At 40.6% G+C, this 18,989-nt stretch overlaps 1 protein-coding gene across 1 annotated transcript in view; it reads right to left on the bottom strand.

Moving 5' to 3' along the window:
- PTGS1 (prostaglandin-endoperoxide synthase 1) overlaps window positions 1-18,989 on the bottom strand; it is a 96,243-nt gene that overhangs the window by 19,870 nt on the left and 57,384 nt on the right. The window contains exons 4-8 of the mRNA XM_075834228.1: window positions 17,726-17,866; window positions 17,221-17,364; window positions 5,150-5,331; window positions 2,281-2,364; window positions 377-623 (exon numbers count right to left, since the gene is read on the bottom strand). Of these exons, the coding sequence (XP_075690343.1) occupies window positions 377-623; window positions 2,281-2,364; window positions 5,150-5,331; window positions 17,221-17,364; window positions 17,726-17,866 (798 nt within the window). The remainder of the gene's footprint in view (window positions 1-376; window positions 624-2,280; window positions 2,365-5,149; window positions 5,332-17,220; window positions 17,365-17,725; window positions 17,867-18,989) is intronic.

Genomic DNA, 18,989 nt, shown 5'->3' with positions numbered 1-18,989 from the left:
ACCGCACCTCAGGCACTACGTCTGAATATACCCCCGTATATTTATATTCTGTCTCATTTCTCCTTGCCGAGATTTTATTAATTCCTCCCAAAAGTCAAATTTTTTTGTCTGACGGTCCTGCTACAGGACCCCCAAAGATGGGGAAGGTTTTTCTAGGCAGTTTTAGGGGCGTTCCTGATGTGAATAATTTGAGGCTTAAAATATCTTGCGATTGGGATTCATATGTTGGAGAGTATGTTTTAATTGATATGTAGTTTCTAGATCATTATGATTATTGATATTCATATTATGGCAGTGCTAATATATAATAATGATGTTATATATGATATTAATAAAATAACCTTACAATTGTGGAATATTCTCCATATTTGCTTACCTATGAGGATAAGTCTTGCAGTTTGAAATAACTGTTCATCATCCCAAACAGGGTGCTCCTTTTTTAACACATCACACACCCGATTGTGTTCACGTAGCCAAATGGTCGCATACATCATCAGTCCAGGGAGAAGACCAAAAACCTCCTGTCCCATAGCAAATCTCTTTTCATTGGGGATTTTCTCCGGGTAGATCATGTGAACTGGAGCATCGACCACAGTTGGTGGATACATATCTCCATTTATTATCTGAAGTACAAACAGACCCGTGAAGAAAAGCTTTTTTTTAGATCTATGTTAGAATGAAATTGGCTATTTTTTTTTATAAATATAATAAAAACACTGCAATATGTATTTAATAGAAAAAGCGCTGTCATAACAGGGTACCTCAGACGAGGGATACATGGCGATAAAACGTGCACGATTATCACAAGTTCGCATTCCCGCTAAATCACATTGTTATGCAATATCGCATGTAATGTATGTCAATAGGATCGCATGACATTGCGCACACAATATCGCAATGGTAATTTCCAGTGATGAATTTTCTATAATAAACACAAACAAATTGTAATGACAGGGATAGGGAAACAGACAAGTGAGCCCTAATCTACCCGCCACTCAGTCCCTGCCTACTTGCAACGACCCGCCCTAGGCGATGGGGTACAACTGGGCGACGGTCCCTACACTCAGTAAGTGCACGACAGACAACCAGACAAGGAAACACAGAACAAAGGGAAACGGGGCAGTTGCCCACGGCAACACCGTGAGCAACAAGAGTAGTAAACGAGCCGAGTCAAACCAGGAGAGTACGAGGTGCCAAACACAGAGCAGGAGAGTAGTGAACAAGCCGAGTCAAACCAGGAGTGTACGAGGTACCAAACGCAGAGCAGAAGAGTAGTCAGTAAGCCAGGGTCAATACGAAACAGGGACAAGTAGTTCAAGAAGCTGCAGCAGGGCCAGGAAACCAACAGAGAAGAATCACAAGCAAGGAGGAACAGGAAAGGCAGGTATAAATAGACAGAGGGCGGGAGCTAGCTCCGTCTGGCCAGGCTGTGATAGGCTCTCCCACTCCTAAGCCTGCCATCCTGAGTGGTGGAAGATGGAGTCAGTCTCACAGACATAGAAGCAGGTGCAGACTGATTACCTATGGGCGTGGATACAGAAGCTGTGCCTGGCAAATAAGTTGAATTAAAGGGGTTGTCCAAGAGTAGAAAACATGGCTGCTTTATTTAAGTGCCACATCTGTCCATGGGTTGTGTCTGGTATTGCAGCTCCGCTTTATTGAAGTGAATGTAGATCAGCTGCAATACCACACACAACCTGTGGACAGGACTGTTTTTGAACTAAATCAGGCATGTTTTTCTAATCTTAGACAATCCCTTTCAGGCTGGGTTCACACGACCTATTTTCAGACGTAAACGAGGCGTATTATGCCTCGTTTTACGTCTGAAAATAGGGCTGCAATACGTCGGCAAACATCTGCCCATTCATTTGAATGGGTTTGCCGACGTACTGTGCAGACAACCTGTAATTTACGCGTCGTCGTTTGACAGCTGTCAAACGACGATGCGTAAATGAACTGCCTCGGCAAAGAAGTGCAGGGCACTTCTTTGCCACGTAATTTGAGCTGTTCTTCATTGAACTCAATGAAGCACAGCTCAAGATTTACGAGCGTCTCAGACGCCTCGTAAATTACGAGGAGGAGCATTTACGTGTGAAACGAGGCAGCTGTAAACAGTCTGTCTTTTCACACGTAAATGCCTCTCATCGTGTGAACATACCCTAAGGATGGACTTTCACATCGAGGTCAAAATACATTTTCTGCCACAATCCGCAGCAAAATCATAAAAAATTCATAATTAGAAAATGTCTCCATTAACAAAGATAATTTAATTTTACGTACCTGATACTTCAATTTGCCGTCTTTGAAGAGTCGCAGAGTATGCTGGCGCTCCAAATGATCTCCATATACATGGCTGAGGTCAACCTAGAAAAGATTGATAAGTGTTTCATCATATTGATGCAACTAATTAGAAGGAAAGACACAACATTCTGCTCCATTAGACTTTCTGTTAATGAGGATAAAACCGCCAAATATATCAACTTCTGTCAAGCAAAATATCTATACAGAAGAGCGATCACATATAAAACAGATGAACTTTCAGGATCACTGACTATGAAATATTTATCTATAAACCAGGATGAAATGTGTGTGGCCTTCATAACACGTAATACAGTCTGCAACAGTCTGAACATCTTGACGGATAGTGTAGACGTTATACAACTTCCCAATGTCTAGATGTGAATAGTACCCCCGCTCTGATTACATAGTATACAATAAATATAGTCTTTATAGTGGTTAGAACACCAATCCTCCGATACCAAGCTCCGAATATGCTGCACAGAGTTTAAGAGTAAGGGTATGTTCACACGGCAAACAAAAAACGGCTGTAAAATATGAACTTTCAGCCGTTTTTGAAACCACAAACATTTTTTGAGGCTTTTTTATGGCCGTTTTTGAAGCTGTTTTTCTATTGAGACAATGAAAAACGGCTCCAAAAAAGGCTCAAGAAGTGACAGGGCATTATTTTACGCACCGTTTTTACAAACGGCTGTGTGAAAAAACGCCCCGTGGGAACATAACACAGTTTTTCCCCTTGAAATCAATAAGCAGATGTTTGGAGATGTACAGCCCCCATATTTACAGCAATTTTTCGGGGCATTTACACCCTTAAAAATGGCTGAAAATAAGCCGTGTGAACATACCCTCACATGTTAGAGTGACATGTCAGAAGTCTTGATCAGTGGGGGTCCAGGTGCTGAGACCCCCACCGATCACTGAAACGAAGTCGCAGAAGCGCTCAGCCGAGCGCAGTTCCCCTTTCAGCTGTAAGGGAACACTTTGGCCGAGGAGACCAGAAGTTATACTATTAGGCCGTATTCAGAGTTTTAGTACAGTTTTTTGGTGCAGATCGTAAAGGAAGGGAGAGTATATAGGAATGATTTCACCCCACGGTTTTTAAGATCTCTGCTTGTTGTCATTCCATAGGAACATTCACTGTTTACTTCCAGTGGCCACAATTCTGTCCATGGTCATGGACACACAGGTGCTGGGATCGTTACAGTATGTGTATCAGAGCTGTGTTCTCTAGCGATCCCAGAACCTGTGTGTCCATCACATGACCATGACTACTAAATTAGCAGATCTTGAAAACTGTGATGAATTCATATAGATGGTATATTTGAAAATGATATAACTTTTAATTATACAAAAAAAAACACATTAATTTGCTGAAACCGGACGACCCCTTTAGTAATAACACAGTATGCAGAAGGCTCCCAAGCGTCCCCTAGTGGTGGTTTTAGGCAGCCAGAATGTTATTATTTATCTATGTCTATGCAGGTGGTTTTGAGCTACTGTATGTATCAACAAAATGGAGCTCCGACTGATATAAAGATGTTAATCAGCACAGAATGTGACCTAAAAATTACATGATGGCAAGTCGGATATTCACTTTAAGGCATGGCCATATTAATATGGCACCCAAAGAGATGCATGAAGCATGAAGTGTCGGGACTGTGAATAGACATTGCGTCCTGGCTGGAGGTGATGACTATTCATTGTCAAGACACTTCAGTAAAGTTAATGTAGGTGTATGTGACAGCACAGCGAGATCATGCTGTGCGGAGTACAAATGGACATGAATGGAGAGAAGTGTATGACGTTGATTGGTCAGCGTCATACACTTCTCTTTACAACGCCCACTTGGTCAAAAGGTGAAAAACACCCAGTTGGGCATTAAGAAACTAATTAGCATAAATCTAAAATTGCTCATAACTTGCTAAAAAATGATCATTTTTCAAAATAAAGAACAGTGTTGTTATCTACATTACAGCGCCGATCACAGTATGTAGGAGATAGGGCACTTATAATGTGGTGACACAGCCTCTTTTACTGCTATACATAGCGATTGGTACATTTCTAATTATAAAATGGTTAAATTAGCATGGAGATGCATCTTGTTATTCAATCACAGGATATTTCTAATATAGTACATGGAACATACTATTATATAGTGGCATCAACTTCCATAGCGATTTACATAAAACATAATTGGCCTTAAAATTACAAGAGACCGTGTGGTACAGACAAATGAAACATGTTTACAATATACATTCGGCAGGAGCTCTGCCCATACAGGATTACAATCTATAGAGAATAGATATAAGGGCTCAGGGAAAGGAATAAGCAGCTCTAGACAAACTTAGTTTGAGGCAGTGTTGCAATACTGCTTGAGGGGCACTTGGGCAATGTTATATGCTTACCAAAAGAGATGAGTGATCAGTGAACGTTGGAGAATGTTGGATGGAGTGGGGGCAGGCATTCCAGAAGAGAGGGGAAGCACAGGAGAAGTCTTGAATGCAATAGTGTGGATAGGTGATGAGAGTGGTAGAGAGGATTCTCACACTTTTTAACTTTAAGAGTTTATTCTTGTAGGCGGCCCTTGTGCGAGTTAGGATTCATAAATCAAGGAGTGAGAGGGCTCTACGCCTAAGAGCTAGATATTTTTATTTTATCTGATGGTAAACCAAGTAGAACATGCCAGACTTTTAACTTGTAATTACCGCTGGCAGATATTACCACACCCTTAAAATCAGGATGGTACTGGAACGGTATACACAGGGCACTCACAGAGAGGTCTGTGGGGTAAGTGGTGTCAAAACTCCGCTCTCGTTATTAATTACTGTCTAAAATAAGTTGCACAACTTACCCCATGACCGAATCCTTTAATGAAGCCTCGTCCCATCCTTCCAAAAGTCTTAAAAAACTGATGAGTAAAATGTTGAGCAAAGAAGGCGAACATTAGGTTGGTGTTTTGTGGATCAGGAATGAACTTCTCCCTTTTTAGAAAGGTCTCGACCATCAAAGTGGCATTCGGCAGTTCAAGTTTTCCTGCATGTAAAGATGTAAATAGTGAAAATAATATTTATACAGTGTTAATATAAGAGTATGTTCACATGGAACAGATTTGTTGCAGAATTTTCTTCAAAAATCCATTCCATACATCTGAAGTTTCTGCTGCATGTGTTTCGATTTTTACAAACCAGATGTCCTAGAAATTCTGCCAAGTGTGAACAAATCCTAGGAAAGCGGTGGGGGAGGGGAAAGCAAATTAAAACCAGAAAGCTAAGATCTGCATGTCACGTTGTAGAAACAAACCTGCAATATTGTGTGATATAACTTAGAGGGCCTTTTACATCGGCTGATAAGCGGCCAGTGCAGTGACCACCAATCAACGAGACATTGTTGATCGGCACTCGTTTGCTCTTGTCACAAGGAGCTATGTATAAGGACGAGCGGTCATTACTCCGATCTCTCGTCCCCATACATTATTATCATGTCGGAAGTGCATCTCTGTTTACACAGGGAGACGTGCTGCCAACAACGATAATATTTAACTTTTTTAAAACTATACGACCAGCAGATGATCGAGCGTTTGATCGTTCATCTGCTGATCGTTCCTCTGTTTACACAGGGCAATTATCGGCAATTAGCGTTTTATGAACGCTCGTCTGCAAGATAATCGCCCAGTGTAAAAAGAAAAAGTGCTTATAGTGAATATCTAACTTTTTAACACACCATATCTTTCACAGACCTTCCGGAGGGATTTGATTGGTGATGTAATCCTGTAGTTTGCAGGAAGTCAGACCCACAGGAGAAACTGACCTCCTGTCTACACATGAGAGCATGGGCTGATCTGGTGGTCAGACTGAGATCACATGTCACAGCTGCCCATAATGAAAGGGGTCAAAATGTCTCAGCATCTAAGCACATACAGCCGTTGGAAAGAGCGGGGTAACACCCTCTGCTGTCCCCTCGTCATGTGATAGCGGTGTGCCGATGGTTGTCGCTTCAGTCTGGGGGCCTAATGAAGGCACCCAGGACTGCCATCTTTGTACTCTTATTAGGACCTGGCAGAGGCAGGGCTTAATAGAAGCCTGTCAAAATCACGATATTCTGCAATACATTAATAGTATTGCAGTATATTGTGCAAGCGATCCAAGGATCGCTCGTTTAAGTCTTCTAGGGAGATTAATAAAAAAAGTAAAAAAAACTTAAAGGGCTTTTTAATGTACAAAATATTAAAAAGTTAAAAAAAAATACTCTTTTCCGATTTTCCACCTAAAGAATTGTAAAAAATAAAAAATAAACATAATTGTGATTGCCGCATCTGTAAAAGTCTGACCTATTACAATATAACATTATCGAACCCGCACGGTGTTAAAAAGTGAAAACACCAGAAACGCTGTTTTCTGGTCACCTCCCATAAAAATTGTAATAAAAAATGATCAAACATCTTATTTACCCCAAAATGGTACCAATAAAAACGACAGCTCGCCCCTCAAAAAAACAAGTCCTAACACCGCTCAATCGATGGTAAAATAAAAAAAGATATGACTCTCGGAATATGGTGACACAAAACTAATTTTATTTTTAACATGAAGTAAAACAAAAAAATCAGATTGCCGTAATCAGATTGAACCACAGAATGTCATTTTTATCGTCGTAAAACCAAAACCCAAAAAACAATGGAGGAATCCCTGTTTTTTTCCGACTTCAGTTTCCCGATACATTATATGGTACTATAAAAATCAAGCCCTCAAACTACTTTATCAACGGAAAAATTAAAAAGTTATGGCTTTTGGAAGATGGAGAGGAAAAAGTTAAACTGAAAATAAAAAAAAATGGCTGCGGCGGGAAGGGGTTAATGTCTAATGGTCCATTGTACTGATATAGAGCTTCACAGTCAGTGCATCTCCCTGCAGTCACCACTAGGTGGCGCTTACTGTGAGTGTGTTATATATTTTACTGTATATATTTATTTGTGGTTGAAGTAAAACAGACTTTATGAAGGTCAAAGCAGGAGATTTAGAAATTAATCTGCACAGAATTCTTTAGATAAAAAAACTAAATGGTTTTCAAGATTGTTAGATGGATCCCTTGATGGTAACATAGAAACATAGAAGATTGATGGCAGGAAAGGACCACAAGGTCCATCTAGTCTGCCCTTATTATTTCCTTTTTATTTTTTATCTTCGGATAGATATACGTTTATTCCAGGCATGTTTAAGTTCCTTTACTGTTTATTTTCCAATCACATCTGCTGGAAGTTTGTTCCAAGTATCTGATAAAAAAAGTGGATGAAATTCAAAAACAAAAAAACAAATACTCAGCTGTTCGATTCCCTGCCGTTCCAGCGCCGCCAATTCGCTGGTCGCCTCTATTTTTTTTTACTACTGCAGCGATGACGTGCCAATCACTATGGTTTAAGACCAGTAAACAAACCAAGAAGTGGCGTCATTTTGAGAAAAGTGTCAAGATGCGCCAAATCTATCACACAGCGTGCGCCACTGTGATGAAATTTCTGCCTGTCTCCTCTGGGTTTGTGCTGCCTTTATTTTAGACAATATTAATAAATCTGCCCCCGTATTCCCAATGGGGGAATCTCCCTCTTTCTACTGGTTATACAGACTATTATAAACTCACCTTGAAGCTGTCAGAAAACAGTTCCCCTGAATTCTTCACTTCTGAAGTCCTGGATAACACAGAACTGCCAATATGATACTCCATACAAAAAACAAGGAAAATGTTGGAAAAAATGTTAAGCGCTCAGACTGGAATTTGTAACCTAAATAATATTAAATTCTATAATTTATTTAAAAATTCATATTTCTCTAAAAAAGAAGGTAAAAATTCTAGGTGTTGAGAGGAGGAGACTAGGACAGGATCCTTCTGCAGAAGAAGGCAATGTGGGTTTATATTCTGGGATTATTTAAAGCGGAGAACAACTTTAATTCTTTCCTTCAACCATCCCCCGCTTCTCTCAGTCTCATCTTCATCCATCAATGAATGGGAACCCGAGTGCGCATCTACTCTGAGGAAGTCCGCTTAGGACAAAACGCGTCAGATGAACTTTATTTGGTGCGTGACAATCCTTGTTCTATTCTCTGTGCTACTGCACAGATGCTGTATGTTCCAATATTTGTAGCGTGCCAATGTTGATGTCTTGCTTTTAAAGTGGCGGGTATTTGGATTTTATCGCTAAATGGCAACTGTCTGTTGTGATTGTGATTCTGTCTGATGGCTGATGTGATTTGCGCCACTGCTTTGTGCAAATATTTGCACACTGTCTCTTTAAACATCTACTCTACACTGTCTTTTTCAATACTCTATACAGGAGGCTGAATAAAGCAGTATGACACATTGTTACTGTACCTTTAACCGACTTCCTTGCCGATATCTCCCTCTTGTAACCTCAAAAGGCCCCTATATCCTATAAAGCAGTGATCCCCAACCAATACCAGGCCGTGGATCATTTGGTATCGGGCCGCAGTATCTGCCCCGGTGGCCGCAGTGAATTCCGGGCGAAAAAAACGCACAAAATTGTGGTGTAGTCGTCCGGAATGTCCGCTGCAGAAAACGGCTGAGCGTTCAACCGGCCTGCTAGCAGGCCTGCCTCCTGGGATAATGTTGCAGCCTTTGATTGGCTACAGCGGCAGCCACTTGGGATGAAGCATTATCCCAGGAGGCCGACCTCTGACGTCATCCAGGCCAGCCTCACGGGATAATGTTTCATCCCATGTGACCGCTGCTACAGTTTGTGATTGGCTGCAGTGATCACATGGGATGAATCATGATCCCAGGAGACCGGCCTGGAGGAAGAAACAGACTTCTGAGTAAGTATAAAAAAAATATTTTTTCTGAGTTGCGTATTTTGCGGCGGAATCCGCCGCAATAAACGCAGCAACTGCTATTTGTTGTGGGTTTTACCTCCCCATTGAATTCAATGGGGAAAACCTGCAGCAAATAAGCAGCTTTTACGCAAATACAATTGACATGCTGCGGAATAAAACTCTGCACCGCAGGTCAATTTCTGAGCGGTTTTTTTCACTCACTATTTACGCAGCGTGTGGATGAGATTTGTTTTATCTCATCCACTTTGCTGCTACTGCATTATGCTATGGATTTTTACCGTTACGGAAAATCTGCAGTATTTACGCATCGCGTGAACTGACCCGAAACCCCGAAATCCCCCCCTTGCCGGTCTGTGGAAAAATTGTCTTGCATGAAACTCGTCCTTGGTTAAAAAAAAAAAGGTTGTGAACCGCTGCTATAAAGGACATACAGTATATTAATGAATTTGTGTACCTTGTGCAATCATTTATTACATGAATCTTGTAATTACTTACTATGATGGATATATACGTATGTTTGAATTGCTGTACATGGTACTTTGTATATTAACTTATTATATGAATAACACTTACTGGCCACTTAGTGGGTTGCTCACATTTCGAGTGGTAAAATAAATAATGCATTAAATATGTAATTTTTAGACCTACTTTTTTAAAGAAATATGAATTTTAAAATAAATTGATATATTTTATTATTTACGTTATTCGAGTGCGTAACATTTTTTACAACATTTTCTTTTTTCTTTTTGTATTGTTATTGCTGGTTGGGTGTGGAGCACAGATAAAGGATTTTTCTGTACAGTATATTATTGACTGGACCATTAGTCATCATATTGACAGAGGATTCTTTCTTCCCCAGTGCATTATTTGGAAACATTCAATTACAGTTTCCATTGTTTTTACTATTTTTCCAGTAAATCTAAATCATTTTCCATGTTACAGACATCTCCAGGAATATCAACCCTGAGAAAGAAAGAATAGGACCTAGTACACAACCTTGTGGTCCACCACATGCAACTTGTTTCTGTTCAGAATGCACACCAGTCACGGCCGTGGTCACGGACCGCCGCCGTTCCTTACCTGGCGACGCGTGCGACCACAGTCTGTTGTCTTCCTGCCGGCGTCTCCCTCCTAGGAGACGCCAGCACTTGCGGCCGGCTGGTCCTGCTCTCACTGGTAAGGTACGTGCGCGGCCCCCGGCCTTAAAGGGCCAGCGCGTGCACATGCTTAAAGTTCCCTAACCAACCCCTGCCCATCCTGGACTATAAGAAGGGATCCGCCCTTCCACTCCCTGGGTCATCATTGTTGTACTTTTCCCATGTCTGTATTGCAATTGGTCCCTTAGTGTTTTCCTTCTCCCAGTGTTCCCTTTATCTGCCTCCTGTATCCTGTGCTGTGCCTTGTTCCGAGCCTGTATAGTACCTGAGCCGTACCTTGCCTCGCCTGCTGGAATACTCCACGTCGGCTATCGTCTGTCATTCTGGATACCATACAATGACAGGTAACACTTCTATTATAAAACTGGAGGCAGGATACACTAGATCCACCATTCAGAAAAGGTGATGGTCACTTCTCCCACCTCCTCATTGCTCAAAATCAGTTTTTATGTTAAACCATAAATATTGGTGGGTCTTTGACCTTATGCAGAATCTGCCAGTTGACCCTTGCACAACTGACACAAACAGAAACCATTTGCACCGGATCCGTGACCATGGAAATCAATAGTGATGCAAACGGAAACCTATGGTTTTCGTTTGTTTAAGTCAGGGTCCCGTTCTGATGGGAAGCTCCGACGGAACGTCAGAACGGAACCCTGACGCAGATGTGAACGAAGCCTAATGGAGGCAGACTGCCATCTAAACCCAATGTGTTGTGTATGAAGTGTTATGGAGGAGGTGGCATCAGATGGTTCCACGGCTGCAATGGAATTAAGACAAACCTTGTTTTAAATTGTGCTCATGGTGATTTAGTAATGGTGTTGGTTGTCATTAAAATGTTTACAAGCATTAGACCTGCGCTGATTTGTCAAGGATCTTAAAATCCCACACACCATGCAGGTGCCAGCATACCCTGCAGCCGTGCCCAGATTATTCATTCAGATAAAGCAGTTTAATGGTCGCAAGCATGCGTGGATTGCATAAATGCTTCCCATTCAGGCACCGACAAGTATCACTACAGGCAGGAACTGAACTGTAATTCTATCATTTATGCAATGCTCCCGACTTTTAAAATGGGAAAGACCGATATGTGCAGCAGATATTTCAGAGCTAAAAGGCGTGTTCACCTACTAGCATAAAATGAAAATGTATATATAGATGTGATCTATAAAAAATGTTGAATAACTTTGTAGAAATATTCCTTCACTGATTTTGTACAGGTCTTCATCTAAAGCCTGTATATGGCTCTGTTCACATCTGCATCAGAGGCTCAGTCACGAGCTTCCATTGCAGAATCAGTTTGATTTGATGGAAAAAAAATAGCGCTGCAAACTACGGAATTCAACGAACCCCATTATAAGCTAATGTGGTCTGTTGGCCGCCGTTGGTATCTGGTGTATGACAGATGTGGCGGCACTGCATAGTGGATTTCATTATAAAAGGAAACCATGACACAGATGTGAACTAAGCCTTTTACTTCAGAGCTGCATTCACAGTTCTGCTGATCAATATTGGTAACCGTCAACAAGCTCGTAGATGCCACCTCTCATTTTTCAAAGGCCCTGTGGAAAATGAAAGAAGAGACCTGATTGGTTGTCATGGGTGACCACTTCAATTTTATGTTTCTATAGTATTGATCTCCCATTGAATCAACAGTGAATACTGAGGGGATTCCTCCTTGGAGCCTGCATATTGCAGCTCTATACTATAATGCATTCAAGGCTCTTTTTACATCTGCCTCAGGGGTTCCATTAGGAGCCTCTGTCGCACATTCCGTAGTTTCTTGACGGACAAAGTAGCGCATCATGCTGTGCTATTTTGTCCGGCACAATGACAGACACCATGACGGAAACCCGATGAAACCAATTAAAGTCATGTGACAGATTTGGCTCCTCCGGTTTTTCGCTGTTCTGCTCCTTTGACGGAGCAAAACAGCAGAAAACCTGAATGCAGGTGTGAACGAAGAATTAGGCCACGTTCAGACGTGGCGAAAATTCCAATGCGGACAGTCCGCAGTGGAATTCTGCAGCAGCCATTTTTTTTGTTTGTTTCTATACATTTTTAGGAAAGTTAGTTCAGACGTTGCAGAAAATAACTGTGCGGAAATTAGGCTGCGGTGCAGAATTTTCCCTCCGCAGCATGCTTATTACGTGCGGGGAAGAAGCGGAATTTCACTGCGGATTTCAGCCTTTGCAATGCAAAAACTGGAACCTGTGGCAAGTCCGCTGTGATATCTGTAACGTCTGAATTACCTGTCAAATATGCAAATGTTGCTGCAGATAGTTGCGTAATTGCCCCGAATCTGCAACAACATTCTGCCACGTGTGAACGTGGCATAACAAACCTGAATGCAGGTGTGAACGAAGAATTACAAACCTCAATGCAGGTGTGAACAATGTATTACAAAGTTATTGAACTGTTACTGTTTAAATATAGAATTCATCTAAATAAAAAGTGTGTTAAAAAAAAGTGAACATAGACTATAAAGGGGATGTCCACCCTTTAAAAATGTTCTCATTCTGAAAATTCCTCAAACATAAACTGAAGTTGTCCAGCTGCTCTGAGGCTGATCAGCTGTTGTCTGTGGGAAACTGGCCAGCAAGTGTTCAATTCCCATGCAGTGCCACCACAGGGCAAAGAAAGTATTACATGGTGCCACTCGAAATGAATAGGCTGTCCATGCATTGGTCTTCCAGAGAGAGATGCTCATTGTAGCCATTCTTTGTTTCGACTAGTTGATGTAGGTCCTGAACTAGAGACCCCCTCCCCCTCTTTTAACTCAGAATTCCCTAATAGGGTATTTTAAAATGTTTTTTTTATAAGCCAGACAACCCCTTGAAGTGCCCAGCCTATTCTGAAATGCATAGTATAATGGAACAGGGTAACATAATGTTAAAACTCTGGTCTATAGAGGCACACTAATATTTCATGATATTGAATTTTTCTCCGCTCACAGTAGTACTATATTGATTTTAGGAGTGTACTGCATACTGTTCTATTGGGTTCAATGTATAATGGTTTGCAGTAAACGCCCCAGCTCACTCTATTGTTGGCTGTAGATAGCCAAAATGTTATTTATTTAAAAGTCTATGCAGAGCATTTGGGTTGGGGGGTATTTATTTATTTATTTATTTAGATCAAGGACCATAAACTTGATCTTGCATATGTCAGGCTTCTATGAGAATAATCTAAAGAATTATTAGAGAAATCTATAGACAGGTCCTAAATCCACTCGGGACCTGCTAAATGACTCTACAGATGCCAACACTAGATGTAGAAACTATTTTACAGGCTACTATGAAACTCAATGCCTGTAAGATATGTCACTATTGATCTGCCATAGAGTCTATATAATACCTTACCTAAAATCCAAGATGTCTATTACTAAAACATCTACTTGCAGTAGAAAAACGGAGGTCCAACCGTTATAAAGCTATAGTAAAGGGTAACTAAACGTTGAACAAACTTCAGATACGTGTGGGCGCTTAGCCACTTTGTTTCTGTTCTGCTTTTTCCAGAAAGCCGATGTATATCTATATATATATATATATATATATATATATATATATATATATATATATACTTTCTATTGAGCCCGTAAAAAAATAAAAAAATGGTGTTGAAGGTAGGAAATTCACTTAAAAGTATTAATTTTGGCGTTGTCTTCCTGCGGTGATCTTTTATATCCTTGGGATTTACAATTACTAACAATAATGGTCCATATAACAGTTCCCATGGGAGTTTTGAGCCAGCTGTCCAAAAACCCTGAATGCCATACATTATTATGCAAAATTAATTTTGACACAGATTTACTGTTCATATCACCCTTTACATTGCAGAGGGTAAATTCGGCATGAAAATCCAAAACAGAATTGGCATGCTGCAGATTTGAAAATCCACAGCATGCCTTGAATTCCCTGGGGATTTTTTCTATCCACATGTATTCTTCTGTATTAGTTGCAGATTTTTAGTGCAGAAGTGAACATGTGAATACACCCTAAGGCCTTATTCACACAAACGTGTTATACGTCCGTGATACGCACGTGATTTTCACGCGCGTCGCACGGACCTATGTTAGTGAATGGGGACGTTCAGACTGTCAGTGATTTTCACGCAGCGTATGTGCGCTGCGTAAAACTCACGACATGTCCTATACTTGCCCGTGTTTCGCGCAGCACGCACACATTGAAGTCAATGGGTGCGTGCAAATCGTGCACGGCACACGGAAGCACTACTGGGTGACGCGCGTGATTCTCGCTACAGCTGGTAAAGAAGAGAAGGGAAACATAAAATCCCCTCCTTTACTGTGTCGTCACACAAAAAGGGAGTGTCATAATGATGCCGGCTGCGCGAAAATCACGCAGCCACACACCATATACACATGTCACACTGAACATTTGCGCGCGCAAAACACAGTGTTTTTTGTGTGCGCAAAATGGACACGTTCGTGTGAATAAGGCCTTATACATTGCCTGTGTATCAAAATAGTTCTAACAGTTCTTTAGCTTTGTCATTAAAAATAATTTTCACTTTTGAGATACAGCTTCTATGTATCATGAATACATAGAAGCTTTATATACCTGAATCCGTCACGTCAGCGGGACTGACAGTTTCGGTGACAGCAGACACGCAGCATCCACCTGTTATCGATCACATCTAAGTTATGAACTTAGATGTGATCATTAACAGCTGGATCCTCCGTGTCAGAGACACGCAGGACCCACTTTCACTGAACCCGTCAGTCGCGCAGGATACAGCTGCTGTGTATCCAGGATACATAGAAGCTGTATCTGAAAAAGTAAAAATAATTTTTACTGAAAACAAATTACAAAGTTGCACAAAACAGTGTTTTAGTGGAGAGAAAATACATCTTCAAAGGTTTTGAAAACCTTTAACTTTTTTTATGTTTTAGTTGATTGATTACTCAACTATATTTTCCATGGCAGATTCTTTACATAGGCTCTCAAGTCATTGCCTAATTTCCTACACCTTGTAGAGGGGGAATGCAGAGTACAAGTATCTGCAGATTCCTGGGCTGCTGCAAGATCAACAAACTGTTATATGATAACAAGATAATAAATGGAGAAGTAGAAACCTCCCATTCAGAATGAACATCGCATTATTCACCCATTGCATCATGCTTGGATAGTCAGGAAATGTTATCCACATATGCAGGAAAGAATTAACCGCCCACAGAAGTGAACTGTATGATGTATAAACACCAGTTGGCGTCCTCTTAAGCTTCTGTCTGGAAGCGCACACAATATCGGAAGACACTGCTCTAACCAATATATTTATTACTATCAATATTTTTCTTCTAAATTTATATCAGGTATATCTAGCAAGGCTAGTTGAAGGTAGAATAAAAATTAGAACGCCTGTCCAATTCTCCAAAACTATGTTAAATAGCAAATTCTAAAAATTATTTGATATGCTTTGAAAGCTGGACAAGAGCGTATGTACCCTAGAAACAGGCCATGTGGCTGCTATGGGGCCCATGGAGAGAGAACACCCCGGTTATCGCATTTCCTTTACTACTGGGTGGTAAGAACCCGTGCAGGACCCTCTCTAGAGAAACTACGTTGTTCACAGACGAGAGTTGGGGAATTGACCTGAGGGACATTGAAAGAGCATAGGGTGGGGGGGGGGGGACGACTACTATCAAGCCCTTTTGTCCCTGGTGGCAAAACCTGGCACCATAATGTAAAGCCCATTTTGATATTTGCCCCATCTTCAATGTACACCACTTTAAATGGATGCTGTATGCCCCATGAAACACTGAACTGTTTACAATTATTAGTGTAATAGTTGCCCTGCCAATACTACCAGATTTTCATCTTGGAAACCTTTAGCCCAAGTTCAGACACAGCAGATTTACAGCGCGGATTCCGCACATAAAAATCTGCAGCAAAGTAGAGAACATGTGTATGGGGTATCAAAACCCCATCCACCAGCAGCGGCCAAAATCCAGGGCAAAATTGAGGTCAAACTGTGGATTTTCAAATTAGCAGCATGTTAATTATGTCGTGGATTTGTCGCAGATTTTGACTGCGGATTTCACCCCTTAGGATCAATGCACACAATGTGTATTACGTACAGCGAAACCGCAGCATAGTGCAGTACCAGCATAGTCAATGAGATTCCAGGAAATCTCATGTCCACGCTGCAGTATTTTTCCGCACATAAATTGACCTGCAGTGCGGATTTTAAAATCCGCAGCCTGTCAATTTATCTTCAGTTTCCGCTTGCAAATTGTATCTGCCTAGCGCTGAGGAAAATTGCACCAAAACCCGCAGCATAAAAATGCGCTGTAAAAACCGCACCGAAAAACGCACGATTAGGTGCGGTGTTTACCTGCAATTTTCCTTAATGTACGGCGTTAAATCTGCAGTGAATTCGCAGCATAATCCGCATGTAACATACGCCACGGACTGACATGAAATCCGTGGTGGATTTATTCCGCTATGTGGGAACGTACCCTTAAGCAGAGGATGATTGCCACCTTATTCTCCAGCCATTTGTATTCCCCAGACATTCGGTAAGCAGGCTAGGGTTATATATCTTGTGATTTATATGGAGAATATTATATTTTCGAGTTACCATACTACTTATTATAATACGTCATTATATATTTACAGAATATCTCAAATTTCCTCTTGATGACTACTGTTAATACCATTTTCCTTTTAATGATGTAGGGTGACTCACAATGGGGCTTGCCATGTTTGTACAGACATGCACATTTCACTTTCTAGTTTTGTCTACCTTTTTATTATGTCAATTGCTTGCCCTTTAGGACATGGAAATGACGAATAAATACTCTACATTTCCCAATCTTAAAGTAACAGTCCAAGCTACTACAACGAAACAACAAAGGCAAAACAAAACCTAAACACATACAATAAGACGTGTACATTTGTGATTCTTACCTTTTGTACCCATTGGTGTTGGGCAATCGTCCGGCACCGGTGGGAGCACTCTTGTGAAGTAGCTGACATTAGAATAGGCTTCCCAGCTAATGTAACCATATGCTGAATTGTAGGTCGGAGGACTCGGTATCAAATTGGATCGCACTAGAATAAAAAATATTTCATTAAATAAAATTACAAAAATTTGTTTGAATTATTGCTAGTGTTAGATTTTATGCTCAAATATTCTTCAGAAGGTCTATATTATAGGAGTTGCTGATACTTCTTCGCTGTTGTTAGGAAAAACTTCACATACCTTTGCTCCAACCTTTTTTTTAAAAAAAATTTCAACCACAAATTTTACTTTTACTAGCAATTGCCACATACCTATATTTACCAATGAATCCGCTACGCTATTATACTCCCAACAAAATATTTTTATTACTAGCACTTGGATACGGTTTGTTTGTCCCCCAAGGGTCAATTTGCAGATGTTCATGGTATAAAATGATGAATCAGATCTTACCTGTTAAAACAAGCCTTACAATTGTATCACGGATAAATGTGTTATTTATTATATCCCAAAACCATTTAAACCGGGTCAGTATGTAGTGGTAAAAAGCAGGGCTTGGACGCACAATATCTCGAATTCTTGACAATAATTCAGCTGAAAGTAAAATGAAATAATAGATGTTAATACATAAAGCATGTAAGTGGCATTAACACAAGTAACTGTGAATTTACTATACGTTCTGCAGCAGAGGCGGATCTGAGGGTGTACGATCACTCACGCTAGTGTCATGGTTAGGGCAGGCAGTGAGTAGTGTCAACACGGAAAGCATCATGGCTCTATGCCAGATGTGTTCCTGTAGCCAAATGTAAAATATACTAGGGGGGAGTACAATAGCGATTCACCTTCCTAATAAATAACAATGTTGACATTTAAGGTATGTTCACACGCAGAGTTTTCAGGCGTATTTCGGAGCCTTAAAAAAATGCTTGCTAAACGCTTACAAACATTTGGCAATTGAATTTAATGGAAAAAACGGCATTTAGTTCAGACGGGGCGTTTTTTTTACACCGCTGTTTTAAAAAATGCTGTGTAAAAAGATGGCCCATAAAAATAAGGAGCATGTCACTTCTTTAGCCGTTTTTGGAGCTGTTTTTCATGGTGTTAATGGAAAAGCAGCTCAATAAAATGTTTTGGGCTAAAAAAAAACGGCTGAAAATCAGAGGCTGTTTTCGATTGAAAACAGCTCCGTCATTTTAACCCGTTTTTGATTTTGCGTGTGAACATACCCTTAGGGTTGAAGTGCAGAAGCAGTAACAAAGTCTACTAGGATCCACACTCCAGGTAAATATACAGGACAAGGGGTCAGCAAGTTAAGTGCCCTGTGGAGCAATTCTAAGTTGAGGTGGAGGCACAAATTTAACGAATTATTTTCTAACTTATTGAAATGTCAGCCACAATGTTGCGTTACTCCTCGTAGTTGAAGGAAAGTGTTGACTGAACACAGTCTGTTCCTAGATGCCATTACATCATAGAGTCTGGCCGATGCCAGATATGGGTAATCATATCAGGAAGGAAGGAAGTGTCCGCGATGGCGGCTTCAGGAGTAATATAGAAAAAAAGTCTAAAACCTTCATTTAATACACACAGAGATTTTGGCTTATATGACCAATACTGATCACTCATCCAGAGAAGATTTATGATATTAATAACAGAATATTCAGGACAGTTTCTCAAGGCAGATTATTATTACAATTCAACCAGACAACGATAATTGACC

Source organism: Rhinoderma darwinii, chromosome 8 (genome assembly GCF_050947455.1).
Source record: "Rhinoderma darwinii isolate aRhiDar2 chromosome 8, aRhiDar2.hap1, whole genome shotgun sequence".
In the NCBI taxonomy this organism is placed as follows: Eukaryota; Metazoa; Chordata; class Amphibia; order Anura; family Rhinodermatidae; genus Rhinoderma; species Rhinoderma darwinii.
The sequence above is the reverse complement of the archived record's forward strand: the minus strand, read 5'-3'. Positions and strand labels throughout refer to the sequence as shown.